At 35.3% G+C, this 17,245-nt stretch overlaps 1 protein-coding gene across 2 annotated transcripts in view; it reads left to right on the top strand.

Annotated features, from left to right (window-relative positions):
- LOC120329605 (uncharacterized) overlaps positions 1 to 17,101 on the top strand; it is a 75,929-nt gene extending 58,828 nt beyond the window's left edge. The window contains exon 2 of one of the 2 annotated variants that reach the window (XM_078118534.1): positions 15,005 to 17,101. In XM_078118534.1, coding sequence (XP_077974660.1) covers positions 15,005 to 16,687 — 1,683 coding nt within the window. In that variant the 3' untranslated portion in view covers positions 16,688 to 17,101. Of the gene's footprint in view, positions 1 to 14,767 lie in introns of those variants that run through there. The other variant, XM_039396314.2, reaches the window with a different exon arrangement.
- The last annotated feature ends 144 nt before the right edge of the window (positions 17,102 to 17,245 follow it).

Raw genomic sequence — 17,245 nt, 5'->3', positions numbered from 1 at the left:
CTTCGTGGGATCGCAGGTTCGAATCCCTTGCGGGGATGATCATGTGCGAGAGGATTGCTGGACTCCTCGCCGCCGTAGGGTGGATCACGTAAAGGTGCGTTTACACTGGACGCGTTGCGCCGTGGCGCGGCTGCTGGTCGGGCGGGGCAGGTGTTTACATAGCGCGCGTCATTTTCCTACCACTCAAGGGCTCCAGAGGCGGTTGCTTAGGAACATTGACGCGGGAAATTCAGCTAGAAATTTCGTCTGCTTCCTACTCCGCTACAAAATTTACAAATATGCCACTTTCAAAAAAGAAAAGATTGGCAATCGCCCTTTATTTGGCAAATAATACAGAGCGAAAGCAAAGGGAACATTGGGTTTATGCTATTTTAAAAAGGAGGAAAGAGCTTGGTAAGTTCAAATCATTGCCCTATGAAACGCCACCGCAATGCCAGCAAAATTCCAGCCAAATCTTGAAAGAGATGTACCGAATGTCATATAGAAGTGTGGCCGTGATTTTGTACGAAATAATTGAACTATTTCGAATCTTTTCGGTCACAGGGGAAAAAATTCGAAAACACCATTGGATAGAGGACTACTAATAGAACTTATTTCAACGAAAAAATTGCAGTGACATCCGACGAGTTTTCGAACTTTTTGAGGTTCGAAAATGTTCAAATACACGAAAATTGAACTTTTTCATGAACTTTTTCATGTCCTGGGGGCAAAGATTTGAATATACCATTGGATAGAAGACTAATATAGAAACATATTCTAACAAAAAAATTGTGGTGACATCCCACGAGTTTTCGAACTTTTTGAGGTTCGAAAATGTTCAAGAATGAAAAAATTTAACTTTTTCACAAAATATCGAATTATTTCGAATCTTTCCGGTCTCGGAGGCAAAGATTTGAATATACCATTAGATAGAGGACTAACATAAAAACATGTTTCAACGAAAAAAAAATGGTGACATCCGACGAGTTTTCGAACTTTTTGAGGTTCGAAAATGTTCAAATACACAAAAATTGAACTTTTTCATAAAAAATCGAATTATTTCGAATCTTTCCGGTCTTGGGGGCAAAGATTTGAATATACCATTAGATAGAAGACTAATATAGGAACTCATTCAAACAAAAAAATTGTGGTGACATCCAACGAGTTTTCGAACTTTTTGAGGTTCGAAAATGTTCAAGTATGAAAAAATTTAACTTTTTCACAAAATATCGAATTATTTCGAATCTTTCCGGATTTGGGGAAAAAGATTTGAATATACCATTAGATAGAAGGCTAATATAGGAACTCATTCCAACAAAAAAATTGTGGTGACATCCCACGATTTTTCGAACTTTTTGAGGTTCGGAAATGTTCAAGTATGAAAAAATTGAACTTTTTAACAAAATATCGAATTATTTCGAACCTTTCCGGTCTTGGGGGCAAAGGTTTGAATATACCATTGGATAGAGGACTAATATAGGAATATATTCCAACAAAAAAATTGTGGTGACATCCGAAGAGTTTTCGAACTTTTTGAGGTTCGAAAATGTTCAAGTATGAAAAAATTGAACTTTTTCACAAAATATCGAATTATTTCGAATCTTTCCGGTCTCGGGGGCAGATATTTGAATATACCATTGGATAGAGGACTAACATAAAAATATATTCCAACAAAAAAATTGTTGTGACATCCGAAGAGTTTTCGAACTTTTTGAGGTTCGAAAATGTTCTAATACACAAAAATTGAACTTTTCCATGAAAAATCGAATTATTTCGAATCTTTTCGGTCTTGGGGGCAAAGATTTGAATATACCATTGGGTAGAAGACTAATATAGGAACATATTCCAACAAAAAAATTGTGGTGACATCCGACGAGTTTTCGAACTTTTTGAGGTTCGAAAATGTTCAAGTATGAAAAAATTGAACTTTTTCACAAAATATCGAATTATTTCGAATCTTTCCGGTCTTGGGGGCAAAGATTTGAACATACCATTAGATAGAAGATTAAAATAAGAATATATTGCAACAAAAAAATTGTGGTGACATCCCAAGAGTTTTCGAACTTTTTGAGGTTCGGAAATGTTCAAGTATGAAAGAATTGAACTTTTTAACAAAATATCGAATTATTTCGAACCTTTCCGGTCTTGGGGGCAAAGGTTTGAATATACCATTGGATAGAGGACTAATATAGGAATATATTCCAACAAAAAAATTGTGGTGACATCCGAAGAGTTTTCGAACTTTTTGAGGTTCAAAAATGTTCAAGTATGAAAAAATTTAACTTTTTCACAAAATATCGAATTATTTCGAATCTTTCAGGTCTCGGGGGCAAAGATTTGAATATACCATTGGATAGAAGACTAACATAAAAACATATTCCAACAAAAAAATTGTTCTGACATTTGAAGAGTTTTCGAACTTTTTGAGGTTCGAAAATGTTCAAATACACAAAAATTGAACTTTTTCATGAAAAATCGAATTCTTTCGAAGCTTTCCGGTCTTGGGGGCAAGGATTTTAATATACCATTGGATAGAAGACTAACATAAAAACATATTCCAACAAAAAAATTGTGGTGACATCCGACGAGTTTTCGAACTTTTTGAGGTTCGAAAATGTTCAAATACACAAAAATTGAACTTTTTCATAAAAAATCGAATTATTTCGAATCTTCCCGGTCTTTGGGGGCAAAGATTTGAATATACCATTGGATAGAAAACTAATATAGGCACTCATTCCAACAAAAAAAATTGTGGTTACATCCGACGAGTTTTCGAACTTTTTGAGGTTCGAAAATGTTCAAATACACAAAAATTAAACTTTTTCATAAAAAATCGAATTATTTCGAATCTTTCCGTTGTTGGGGGAAAAGATTTGAATATACAGTTGGATAGAAGACTAACATAAGAATATATTCCAACGAAAAAATTGTGGTGACATCCCAAGAGTTTTCGAACTTTTTGAAGTTCGAAAATGTTCAAGTAGACGAAAATTGAATTTTTTCAAAAAAAATCGAATTATTTCGAATCTTTCAGGTCTCGGGGGCAAAGACTTGGATATACCATTGGATAGAGGACTAACATAAGAATATATTCCAACAAAAAAATTGTGTTGACATCCGAAGAGTTTTCGAACTTTTTGAGGTTCGAAAATGTTCAAATACACAAAAATTGAACTTTTTCATAAAAAATCGAATTATTTCGAATCTTTCCGGTGTTGGGGGCAAAGATTTGGATAACCAATTGGATAGAAGACTAATATAAAAACATATTCCAACAAAAAAATTGTGGTGAGATTCGACGAGTTTTCGAACTTTTTGAGGTTCGAAAATGTTCAAATACACAAAAATTGAACTTTTTCATAAAAAATCGAATTATTTCGAATCTTTCCGGTGTTGGGGGCAAAGATTTGGATATACCATTAGATAGAAGACTAACATAAGAATCATTATTGCTGGTATTAAGTTATATCTTGTATTGTTTGAAGAAGTTAGACCATGATCTAACGAAAGCTCACAAATATACTTACTATTTCGTTGAAAGAGATCATGTTATTTTTACTTATCACTTTAATACTATCTCGTTCAAGCATCCTTGTGGTGAGTACCACATACGGATCCGAAGTAGAAAGTAAACAAGGAGAAAGGACCTGCAGTTCAATACACAACATCCAAGTTCCTTTTGTGAAAAAGTTAAATTTTTTCATACTTGAACATTTTCGAACCTCAAAAAGTTCGAAAACTCGTCGGATGTAACCACAATTTTTTTTGTTGGAATGAGTTCCTATATTAGTCTTCTATCCAATGGTATATTCAAATCTTTGCCCCCAAAGACCGGGAAGATTCGAAATAATTCGATTTTTTATGAAAAAGTTCAATTTTTGTGTATTTGAACATTTTCGAACCTCAAAAAGTTCGAAAACTCGTCGGATGTCACCACAATTTTTTTGTTGGAATATGTTTTTATGTTAGTCTTCTATCCAATGGTATATTAAAATCCTTGCCCCCAAGACCGGAAAGATTCGAAAGAATTCGATTTTTCATGAAAAAGTTCAATTTTTGTGTATTTGAACATTTTCGAACCTCAAAAAGTTCGAAAACTCTTCGTATGTCACAACAATTTTTTTGTTGGAATATGTTTTTATGTTAGTCTTCTATCCAATGGTATATTCAAATCTTTGCCCCCGAGACCTGAAAGATTCGAAATAATTCGATATTTTGTGAAAAAGTAAAATTTTTTCATACTTGAACATTTTCGAACCTCAAAAAGTTCGAAAACTCGTGGGATATCACCACAATTTTTTAGTTGGAATATGTTTTTATGTTAGTCCTCTATCCAATGGTATATTCAAATATTTGCCCCCGAGACCGGAAAGATTCGAAATAATTCGATATTTTGTGAAAAAGTTAAATTTTTTCATACTTGAACATTTTCGAACCTCAAAAAGTTCGAAAACTCGTGGGATGTCACCACAATTTTTTTGTTGGAATATTTTCTTATTTTAGTTCTCTATCAAATGGTATATTCAAATCTTTGCCCCCGAGTCCGGAAAGATTCGAAATAATTCGATTTTTTTTTTGAAAAAATTCAATTTTCGTCTACTTGAACATTTTCGAACCTCAAAAAGTTCGAAAACTCGTTGGATGTCACCACAATTTTTTTGTTTGAATGAGTTCCTATATTAGTCTTCTCTCTAATGGTATATTCAAATCTTTGCCCCCAAGACCGGAAAGATTCGAAATAATTCGATTTTTTATGAAAAAGTTCAATTTTTGTGTATTTGAACATTTTCGAACCTCAAAAAGTTCGTTTTTTTTCGTTGGAATATGTTTTGATGTTAGTCTTCTATCCAATTGTATATCCAAATCTTTGCCCCCAACACCGGAAAGATTCGAAATAATTCGATTTTTTCTGGAAAAGTTCAATTTTTGTGTATTTGAACATTTTCGAACCTCAAAAAGTTCGAAGACTCTTCGGATGTCACCACAATTTTTTTGTTGGAATATATTCTTATGTTAGTCCTCTATCCAATGGTATATTCAAATCTTTGCCCCCGAGACCGGAAAGATTCGAAATAATTCGATTTTTTTGAAAAAATTAATTTTTCGTCTACTTGAACATTTTCGAACCTCAAAAAGTTCGAAAACTCTTCGGATGTCACCACAATTTTTTTGTTGGCATATATTCTTAGGTTAGTCCTCTATCCAACGGTATATCCAAATCTTTGCCCCCAACACCGGAAAGATTCGAAATAATTCGATTTTTTATGAAAAAGTTTAATTTTTGTGCATTTGAACATTTTCGAACCTCAAAAAGTTCGAAAACTCTTGGGATGTCACCACAATTTTTTTGTTGGAATATATTCTTATGTTAGTCTTCTATCTAATGGTATATTCAAATCTTTGCCCCTAAGACCGGAAAGATTCGAAATAATTCGATATTTTGTGGAGAAGTTAAATTTTTTCATACTTGAACATTTTTGAACCTCAAAAAGTTCGAAAACTCGTCGGATGTCACCACAATTTTTTTGTTGGAATATATTCTTATGTTAGTCCTCCATTCAATGGTATATCCAAATCTTTTCCCCCAATACCTGAAATATTCGAAATAATTCGATATTTGTGAAAAAGTTCAATTTTTTCATACTTGAACATTTTCGAACCTCTAAAAGTGCGAAAACTCTTCGGATGTCACCACAATTTTTTTGTTGAAATATGTTCTTGTGTTAGTCCCCTATCCAATGGTATATTCAAATCTTTGCCCTCGAGACCGGAAAAATTTAAAATAATTCGATTTTTTATGAAAAAATTCAATTTTCGCATACTTGAAAGATTTTCGAACCTCAAAAAGTTCGAAAGTCACCCTAATTTTTTTTTGTCGGAATATGTTCTTATGTTAATCCTCTACCCAATGGTATATTCAAATGTTTTCCTTCAAGACCGGAAAGATTCGAAATAATTCTAATTTTAATGGAAAAATTCAATTTTCACATAATTGAAATTTTTTTTCAAATATTGAATATTTTCATATCATGTCATTATAATAAGTTGCAGTAATATTCCCAAATCAACATCTGAATATAAATCCTCCGATAGCGTGATGTCCCAAAGTATTAGTTTTCGTAGAAGGCAGAAAGTACATTTTGTTCGACCAGGAAACACTTTAATATGAAATTCGGGAATATAAGTTTGATATTATTTGGCTGGCATGACAGTGGTCTCTGGGATCATTGTTGAAAAGGATACCGGTACCGGTAGGATGGGATAGGATTTACATATTTATCCCGGGGGAGAGGAAAGCCGATATATTGCCGAGTTATATTGTTTGTTTTCGGAAGCATGGACTTGGTGGTGGAGGAAACCGTACGGTAACCGACCAGCGGTTACGTGAACCACCCAACGACGGCGAGGAGTACAGCAATCCTCTCGCACATACCGGTACCTATCCATCCCTGCATGGGATGCGAACCCACGCAGAGTAATTAGAGGTGCGGTGGCGAGCGTATTCCTAACGCTTAGCCCGTTGAGCCACACCGCCGCGCCAAGCCAATTAGTCAGATGTAAAAAATGGTAGAGTTAGACTAACGTCAGTAAGTAGATTTTTCCAATGATCAATTCAAAAAAAGGTAATTATCAATTTATTTTGTTTCCAGTTCTCCCTTGGGATAAGGTTTACATCCTTTTTAAAGAAAGGTACCGTAAAAGCAGGTAACTTCGGATGATTTCACTATATTATGAACAATTTCTCCGCCGTTTATTGTTCAATTGAAGCCAAACTTGGAATATAATACAATGAAGTCTTTCTCTTCATGATAAACTCTGTTTCATATCAGTCAATACCTTTTTTCATTCAAATTATTGACTTTATTTGTCTGCAGATCTGTATTCCAAATGTTTCTAACTTCGGATGCCCACTTTTCGCTTTGCGTCACTTCGTCGTGAGAGAGAAAATGTCTGCGTGATCAGTGACGCGTGCTAACGTCGCTGCTTAGAACTTACGATGCCGTGATCCGATTTGCGTGTCGCACACTGACGTTCATCTATGACATCCGTTTTATTTTTTTCCGATTGTTAATTCTTTCGGGTCGGCGGACATTGAAGTTTTATATATCTGGTCAATGACATTAGCAGCATGCTTAATGTCATTGATCTGGTATACCCGTGCGTTTACATCGGCAACAGCTCTTGAAGACAAGAAGGACTGATTTCAAAACCCAAATTAATTTTATTCTGATTTTTATCTTATGTGTTGGCTTTGATCTTATCACTGTTTGTATATTATTAATCGTTCGAGTTTAAAGAGAACGGTGATATTATTATCGACACCGGGATGGAGATATTTATTAAGACGATGATTGACGTTCTTGTGCTTTGCACCTGCGATTGCACGAATCCTGAATTTTTATTTATTACAATAATTGAATAAATCGGCCGTTATGCATTTATACTTGTCATAAGGCTTTTGGTCCTAATAGCGGGTCGGACGCTAATTATATATAACTATTTCCCTCAAGTTTTACCGTTTTTTTTTTTGGACAAAACAATAACCCGACGGTTATTATAGCTAAAATCTCGTGATCACTGTAATTTTCCTTGTACATTGTGTATGCCCTCTAGCGATTGACGGTCTTTTAGTGAAGTTAGCGTCGGCAGAATTCGCTATGTTAGCCGCTCAAAAACAAGGTGTCAATTTTTGGCTAAAATGTGATTTTTTGTGTCAAAAAATAAATAAGATTAGGCGATTGAATATGATAACAGATTTAGATATATAAGGACTCTCGATAGAAACTGCCAGAAGCAAAATATGACGTAATTTAGTCAATATATAAACGATTGAAAATTTCATCCGAAGTTACAAACCATCCGAAGTTACCTGCCTTTACGGTACCGGTACTCAGGAAGGCCAACTGGCAGTACGGCACACTATACAAATCGGGTTACATCGTCCCGTTTCAGAGAAACCCATTTTACAGATGATCAGACACCCCTCCTTCGGGAGACGTCTGGACATTGTTGTCCCTCAATATCAATAATACAACAGTATAATGAAGTTGCGCAAAATACTACAAAAAAGCGCAATCTAGTAACGTCATCATTGAATTCCTTGGGAAAAAATAATTTGATTTACCGGAGGAAAAAATTTTACCGTAGCATTCGAGAGTTTTCAGCAAAAAACGGCAATTTTGGTCATGTGACGGCCGCGATTAATTTAGATTATTATTGAGACAAGCATGGCGTGATATGAAGCATCTGTCGTGGTCCCAGACACCCCTCGTTTGTGAGACACATGTAGTGTTTGTTTTATTGAGCTAAATGGAGGGAAATTCTTGGAATTTGGATAGTGTGCTGTACTGACCGGGTGTTGTTAGTTAGTGGGATCTAGATCGGCGGTGTGGATCATCGTGCAGTCGTGCTAAGCGCTGGGAATACGGTGAGCCTTCATCGCACCTCTGATTACTCTGCATGGGTTCGCATCCTATGCAGGGATAGATGTCGGAACGTACAAAGGATGGCTGGATTCCTTGTCGCGGTATGGTGGTTCACTTCACGTTGGTTATGGTCAGGGTTGTCCAAAACGAAACAAATATTCGAATGTATTCGAATATCAAAGTATTCGAATACCTTTTCGGCTGATTTTCGAATAATTCCGAATAGTAGCCACTTTTCGCTGTAAACGTGGTGTTTCGTGTTACGGGAATCTTTAAACGACTTTTTACGCTGTCTCACGTAATGACGATGAAATAGAATCGGCACTTTGATTGTTTATATTCTGTGCGACCGTACGTCGCATAGTGTTGCGACACATTTGCACGTTTGCGTTAGTGGACATTGCCGACATTCATGTACGAGGCTTTTAATTTACAAATTCATTTCCATTACGTCGAAAAATTGAGAAAGTATGTTTATTTTATTTCGATGCCGCCTGCTTATTAATCGCACGAGTCTTCTCAAGCATGATTTGTGTAACCTTATATTTGGGTCTTAGGGTCTGCCAATCATGATATTTAATCGCAGGCTGGTTATCGTTACTTTAAAGAGAAACACGGCCACCAAGATAAAGTGATTTGTGACCCTTTCGTTTTGCCGATTCAGCAAAACACGACAGGGACAGGAAAAAACAGCTGTGAAATAACCCGTGGACGTACACTTATCACATTCCAAATTATTTCAACATTCCGGTTATTAGGTTGTCCAAAATGATTGCCGCTTTACAACTTAAATTTACAGCTCAATTGTTAAAAATAGTTAATTCAGTGAGTATGATTCTACCAAACTTACATGATCTGGTTCTAAACATATATAATTATGAGCGATTGTTTCTACCCGTCTTATTGGAGGCCTATATGGAAAAACCCCTTTTTTGAGTGCTAAAAATAGACATCGTCCTATTTGCCATGTGGACTTATTAGTTGGAAAAACAAGTCGATTTATTAGAAAATAATTTCTGGCAAGTAATTCTGATAACGATAGTTAAAAGTATCGATCCTTTACCAGGCTGATTTTTTGTTGCGCAAAATAATCCAATCCATGACTGGTACCGGCATTTAAAATGTCATGCCGTATTAATTTAATTCTGTTCAACGTAACTCATGGTTGTATCGACAATCTGTAGACATAAAATGTGTAGTAAACTGACCGATATTATTAAATATTGACTCCTATTTATACCTAACATTGGCTGGTGCCGGTACCAGACGAGGTCGTGTTGTCAGCCACAGGCAGACGGGATAAATATTTAAGCAGGTAACTTCGGATGATTTCACTCTACTTTAATCTATATCTCTGCCGTTTGTTGTCCAATTTGCGTCAAATTTGGAATATATTACATTGATGTAATTCTATGCGCAAGCATTTAATTTGCTAGCCGATCAGATCATTTTTTCTGTCTTGATTTTCTCATTTTTCACAAAACCACTAAATTTCAAACTTCGGATGGGAAATCACCTCTCTGCATCACCGCAACTCGAGCGTATATAGTCGCACGTTAAATATTATTGAGCGCGGCGGCTGTGGTGTGGCTCATCGTGCTAAGCGTTAGGAATACGCTTGCCACCGCACCTCTAATAATTACTCTGCATGGGTTCGCAGGTTCGAATACCATGCGGGATGGTTATGTGCGAGAGGATTGCTGGACTCCTCGCCGCCGTAGGGTGGTTCACGTAACCGCCGGTCGGTTACGGCTTCCTTCACCATCAAGTCCATGCTTTCGAAAAACAAGTAACTAACTAATCCCATAATCTCGGTAACCGGACGAGAGGCCGTGGTTTGCCATATGGACAGGGTTGTCCAAAACGAATCGAATATTCGAATGTATTCGAATATCAAGGTATTCGAATACCTTTTCGGCTGATTTTCGAATAATTTTGAATAGTAGCCACTTTTCGCCGTAAACGTGGTGTTTCGTTTTACGGGAATCCTTAAACGACTTTTTACGCTGTCTCACGTTATGACGATGAAATAAAATCGGCACTTTGATTGTTTATATTCTGTGCGACCGTACCTCGCATAGTGTTGCGACACATTTGCGTGGGTGGACATTGCCGACATTCGTGTACGAGGCTTTTAATTTACAAATTCATTTCCATTACGTCGAAAAATTGAGAAAGTTCTATGTGGCCTGCTTATTATTCGCATGAGTCTTCTCAAGCATGATTTGTGTAACCTTATATTTGGGTCTTAGGGTCTGCCAATCATGATATTTAATCGCAGGCTGGTTATCGTTACTTTAAAGAGAAACACGGCCACCAAGATAAAGTGATTTGTGACCCTTTCGTTTTGCTGATTCAGCAAAACACGACAGGGACAGGAAAACACAGCTGTGAAATAACCTGTGGACGTACAGTGTAGTCTTGTAATGTATCACATTCCAAAATTATTTCAACATTCGTGTTAATAGGTTGTCCAAAATGATTGCCGCTTTACAACTTAAATTTACCGCTCAATTGTTAAAAATAGTTAATTCTGTGAGTATGATTCTACCAAACTAACATGATTTGGTTCTGAACATATGAAATTATTTGCGAATTTTTCTACCCGTCTTATTGGAGGCCTATATGGAAAAACCCCATTTTTGAGTGCTAAAAATAGACATCGTCCTATTTGCCATGTGGACTTATTAGCCGGGAAATACGGTTTTTATAGCCGTAATTGTTACGATATCCAATAAATTATCACAAGTTGTAAAAACCGATTTATTAGAAAATAATTTCTGGCAAATAATTCTGATAACCATAGTTAAAAGTATCGATCCTTTACCAGAATGATTTTTTGTTGCGCAAAATAATCCAATCCATGACTGGTACCAGCATTTAAAATGTCATGCCGTATTAATTTAATTCTGTTCAACGTAACTCATGGTTGTATCGACAATCTGTGGACATAAAATGTGTAGTAAACAGACCGATATTATTAAATATTGATTCCTATTTTTATATTGATAAAATAATGAAAGTATTAATGCCAAATACAACGGGTATTTGTGGACATGAAATACGTGGTAAACTGCCCAATTATAATTAATTTCGGATTCGTGTTTACAAAATAATAATTCTAAAATGCAACGGCGATCTGTGGCCTTCAAATGTGTGGTAAACTGCCCGTTTTACCAACATTTGAGTTATGATAATAGAATTAAATTAACACGGTAAGGCATTTTAAGTAGTGGTATTGGTCATGGATTCGAATATTTTGCGCAGCACAAAATCATCCTAGTAAAAAGTCCATACTTTTAAATGCAAACCAATGGCAACCATTATACAAATTAGTTCCCAAGAGCGGGATAAAATATAAATTCTTTTTCCGACTTGTGACAATTTTTCGTGAGTACGAAAATAAGAATCAAAACTAATTATATTCGGCACAATATCACGGCAATCTGTGGACATAAATTGTGTGGCAAACTCGCGATTAATATTAATTTTTGATTCCTATTTTCGTATTTACAAAATACAACGGCGATCTGTGGACTTACAATGTGTGGTAAACTACCCGATTATAAATAGTTTTTGATTCCTATTTTCATATTTATGATAAAATAAAAGTATTATTACTCAAACATACAACGGCGATCTGCGGACTTAAAATGTGTGGTAAAGTTCCCAAATATAATTAATTTTTGATTCGTATTTTTGTACTCACGAAAAAATTGTCACAAGTCGGAAAAATACCTCATACTTTATCCCGCTTTTCGACAAATAATTTGGATAATGGTTGGTATTTAAAAGTATGGGCGTTTTACTAGGGGTTATTTTTTTGTTGCGCAAATATTCAAACCCATCATCGATACCACTATTGTCGTATTAATTTAATTCTGTTAACATGACTCATGGTATATAAAATATATACTGCAATAACCTGCAAAAATGAAATGCCTGGTAATATAGCTAGGTTGTAACTTGTAGATAGCAGTTATTCCATTGCTTATTGTATGGAAATCACTCCATACATTTAGATAAGCTTCAATTAGTGGATTTTATTTTCGAAGTATTCGAAATTTCATATTCGAAAAAAATAATTTCGAATGTATTCGAAATAGTCAACTATTCGGTATTGGCCATCCCTGCATATGGATAAGCCGTCTTATCGACTTTCTTCTCCCCCTGGATAAATATGTAAATCCTATCCTATCTATGCATATGACCGGATTCTTTATTAAATTGACCTATTAGAATGTTGATCGAGCAAAAGTCATGGCAAAACACCGATTTGGCTAACTTTGATTTAAATTACTTTAGTTAATTAAACGGAATACTTGCAACAATGATTTTTCTTTTTATCTGCTTACAATTTTCTATTTCGAACCATGCTTGCAACAATGATTTTTCTTTTTATCTGCTTACAATTTTCTATTTTAAACCATGCTGCCGTTCCAAATGGGGGAATATGAATTGTCAAATCGAACGAAAATATTTTTCGTTAATGGTCATTTCAATAAATTTAATTAAATTATATTTCCAACATTTGAAGCCATGAATTTGAGATCCACATAAAACTGTTCATGTGTATATTTTTGCCGATATTGATCCAATCGAACAAAATATCGCTGTTTTTTCAAATCTACATCGCAAATGTCTGGCGTCAAATCTGTAACGACGACGTAACATGACGTCGTCTTCGAAGTGAACAACGTCAATTAACAGGTGCGTCAGATGCTATTATTTTGATAATAAAAAAAAGTATTTAAATTTTAATTGTTTCTCGAGTCTCCTGCGACATCTCGCGATCAGGCTAAATTTTGATATACATTGATAACGCCCACTATCGAATGACGGTATTTTGCTTTGGTGTTTTTATTCTAGGTTTTATATAGGCCTGATTATAAACCAGTCCAGTGAACGGGTTCGATTCGGAAATGTCAAAGTAGACTCGGAGACCCATTGGCCCCCTCGATTACATGTCCAAACTAACGAGTTTTAGATCTGCCGGACTAGAGAAAATGAGTCGTGATTTGCAAACACTGCATATATTTAATTTTCAATAAATCCATAAATTCAATACAAAAGTATCAAAATTATATGCACGTTATTGATTGAAGTTCTGTGAAGTTATTTGCAGAATATGAATATGATGAGGTGTGGCTTTCCCGTTGAAATTTGCCTATAATCTAAAAACCAAACGCCAAATTAATTAAAGGCATAAAAGGTAGACAAGGTAGATCATTTTGGCCGTTCATTCAGCGTTCAACGGCACCTCATGTCACACGATCCATTCACAAAAAATTACAGTAGGACTACAGTTACCGGTGGTCTACTGGCAACCAAATTTAAACATTCACAGTTCATCAAATGTAAATAGAAGCACTTTCATTATTCAATATCGCCCTACTACTGCGACGTTACGACACTGAAGCATTGAATTTGTACCGGTATTTACCGTACGTGTGTTTGCAGGTTTGAATCCATATAGAGATGCTATGTGCAAGAGGATAGCTGGACTACTCGCCGCTGTTGGGTGGTTCACTTGGTTGGTTATGGCTACCTCCACTATAAAATTCCATGCCTGTAAAACATCTGTTTTATTCTATGTTTTACTACGGAATTAGCTGTTGTAAATGCTGTTCGAGTGTCGTGTTTAAGAAATTGTTTATTGTTTTTTATATTGCCCGTATTTACTTTCAGCCTATTATGTAAATAATCAGCTAGTTGACTAGAAAGCAGGAATGGCCAATTTGAATGAACTATTCGAAAACAAATACCTGTTTTATTCTATGTTTTACTACGGAATTAGCTGTTGTAAGTGCTGTTCAAGTGTTGTGTTTAGGAAATTGTTTATTGTTTTTTAAAATGCCTGTATTTAATTTCAGCCTATTATGTAAATAATCAGCTAGTTGACTAGAAAGCAGGGATGACTAATTCGAATATCTCGTCATTTGAATATCGGAATTAGCGTTTATGAGAATATCGGATATTTGTGTGACGTCACACATTTTCAACGTCGTCTTCAAGACATTTCCGTTGAATGAAAACATTCTCAATAGAAACTCAGATTGTCGCGTGACGTATTATTTAGGCCTTAAACGCCTTTACGTTTGTGTTATTTTCTCTAAAACGCAAATTTCCACAAATTTGTTATACAATATTATAAGTTTTATTGAGGCCGGCGACAGTTTAAAGAACGCTTTTCTAGGCAGTGAAAATCGCAAAATTTTTGTGGGCCTCCCACACACATTATGTTTGGTCGGCGTTTAGAAACATATCGTCACTAATTGAGGGTGACTTTGCCCGATTATCCATTAATTTATAATCACATACTATTTTGATTTGTAGTTCATCTTGGGAAATATGTATGTGGCAAAGTTTGCGGCCCTCATGGTAATTTGAGTTGTGCAGGCCTGTTCTACATTATGGAAAGTTCTATAGAAATGATGGGAACCACCGAAGACGTATTTCCTTGCCTCATCTGTGATGAAAACTTCTTATCCGGGCCAAGTTTGGAGAAGCATATGTTTTCGCACATTAACGATGAAAAATATTTTAGAACTGAGGATTTAAACTATTATCCAACTATCAACATTGTTGAAACAAGTCAGGCTTCTAGCTTTGATGATCAAAGTGGAAATGTTTTTACAAATGAAACTTCTTTACAAAGAGAAGGGAGGCCTGATATTCATGCACAATGTAGTAAAAGTTGGTTGATTGATAAAATTTGCTGGGTAGTTAACCCAGCACATAAATGGGATCAACTTAACATAACCTCTGTACCAGACGGAAAGTTACAAACCAAGTCACTCGTTCATAGCAACAGCAGACCAGATTTGCAAACCTGCAGTGGAGAGAAACCTCATGTTTGTAAACAATGCGGAAGAGGTTTTTGGCAATCACATCATTTACATAACCATGAGCGAACTCATACTGGAGAGAAACCTTATGTTTGTGAACAATGTGGGAAATGTTTTTCACAGTCATCTACTTTACATGAACATGAGCGAACTCATACCGGAGAGAAACCATATGTTTGTAAGCAATGCAAAAGAGGATTTTCGGATCGATCTAATTTATATAGACACAAGAAAATTCATACCGGAGAGAAACCTTACGTTTGTAAACATTGCAAAAGAGGTTTTTCGCAAACACATCATTTACATGAACATGAGCGAACTCATACCGGAGAAAAACCTTATGTTTGTAAACAATGTGGAAAAAGTTTTTCGCGATTATTTAATTTATATACACATAAGCGAACTCATTCTGGAGAGAAACCTTATGTTTGTAAACAATGTGGGAAAAGTTTTTCTCAGTCATCTAATTTATATACACATGAGCGAAGTCATACTGGAGAGAAACCTTATGTTTGTAAACAATGTGGAAAAAGTTTTTCGCGATTAACTAGTTTATATACACATGAGCGAACTCATACCGGAGAAAAACCTTATGTTTGTAAACAATGTGGAAAAAGTTTTTCTCAGTCATCGAGTTTATGTACACATGAGCGAAGTCATACTGGAGAGAAACCTTATGTTTGTAAACAATGCGGAAAAGGTTTTTGGCAATCACATCATTTACATAACCATGAGCGAACTCATACTGGAGAGAAACCTTATGTTTGTGAACAATGTGGGAAATGTTTTTCACAGTCATCTACTTTACATGAACATGAGCGAACTCATACCGGAGAGAAACCATATGTTTGTAAGCAATGCAAAAGAGGATTTTCGGATCGATCTAATTTATATAGACACAAGAGAATTCATACCGGAGAGAAACCTTACGTTTGTAAACAATGTGGAAAAAGTTTTTCGCGATTATCTAGTTTATATACACATGAGCGAACTCATTCTGGAGAGAAACCTTATGTTTGTAAACAATGTGGAAAAAGTTTTTCTCAGTCATCTAGTTTATATACACATGAGCGAACTCATACCGGAGAAAAACCTCATGTTTGTAAACAATGTGGAAAAAGTTTTTCGCGATTATCTAGTTTATATACACATGAGCGAACTCATTCTGGAGAGAAACCTTATGTTTGTAAACAATGTGGAAAAAGTTTTTCTCAGTCATCTAGTTTATATACACATGAGCGAAGTCATACTGGAGAGAAACCTTATGTTTGTAAACAATGTGGAAAAGGTTTTTCTCAGTCATCTAGTTTATATACACATGAGCGAAGTCATACTGGAGAGAAACCTTATGTTTGTAAACAATGTGGAAAAAGTTTTTCTCAGTCATCTAATTTATATACACATGAGCGACATCATAGATTCATGACTCTGTAAAGGGGGCGGTGTCGTGTCGATAATAGTAATTTTCCAATTTTTCATTTCAGATGTTAGAACTTTTAGTTCCTCGCAACTTCCCTTCTCCAGTAAATCTGTAAATATAATTTTTTTCAATTTGTGCTCATGTGATGACCTTGCCAGGAGCTGATAGTGGTCCGTGGTTTGCTATATGATTCTTTTGTGTTTCATTCTAGTTCTGGCTATTGTAAGTGCTGCTCAAGTATTATACATGTCTAGGAAATTGTTTATCTTTTAAAATTACTGAATTGAGTATTTGAGCTTCAGCCTATTTTGTGAATAATCAGCTGGTTGATTAGAAGGTACCATATTTTCCCACAATGTTGGATGTTGTATATTGTTTTCTTACATTGCATTATTTTTAACATATCCTTCTATTTTACTGATTGTTAGGTGATACTGTGATAAATGAGATTAAAATAGCATTATTTGAAGTTAATATTGAGAAGATTTATATCAGACCGTATTAGAAGATACAGTTTTTCAAACTGGGAAAATTTATACATAGACTGACATAACTATCAATATTTATATATT

The sequence above is a fragment of the Styela clava genome, chromosome 12 (genome assembly GCF_964204865.1).
Source record: "Styela clava chromosome 12, kaStyClav1.hap1.2, whole genome shotgun sequence".
NCBI lineage: Eukaryota > Metazoa > Chordata > Ascidiacea > Stolidobranchia > Styelidae > Styela > Styela clava.
The sequence above is the reverse complement of the archived record's forward strand: the minus strand, read 5'-3'. Positions and strand labels throughout refer to the sequence as shown.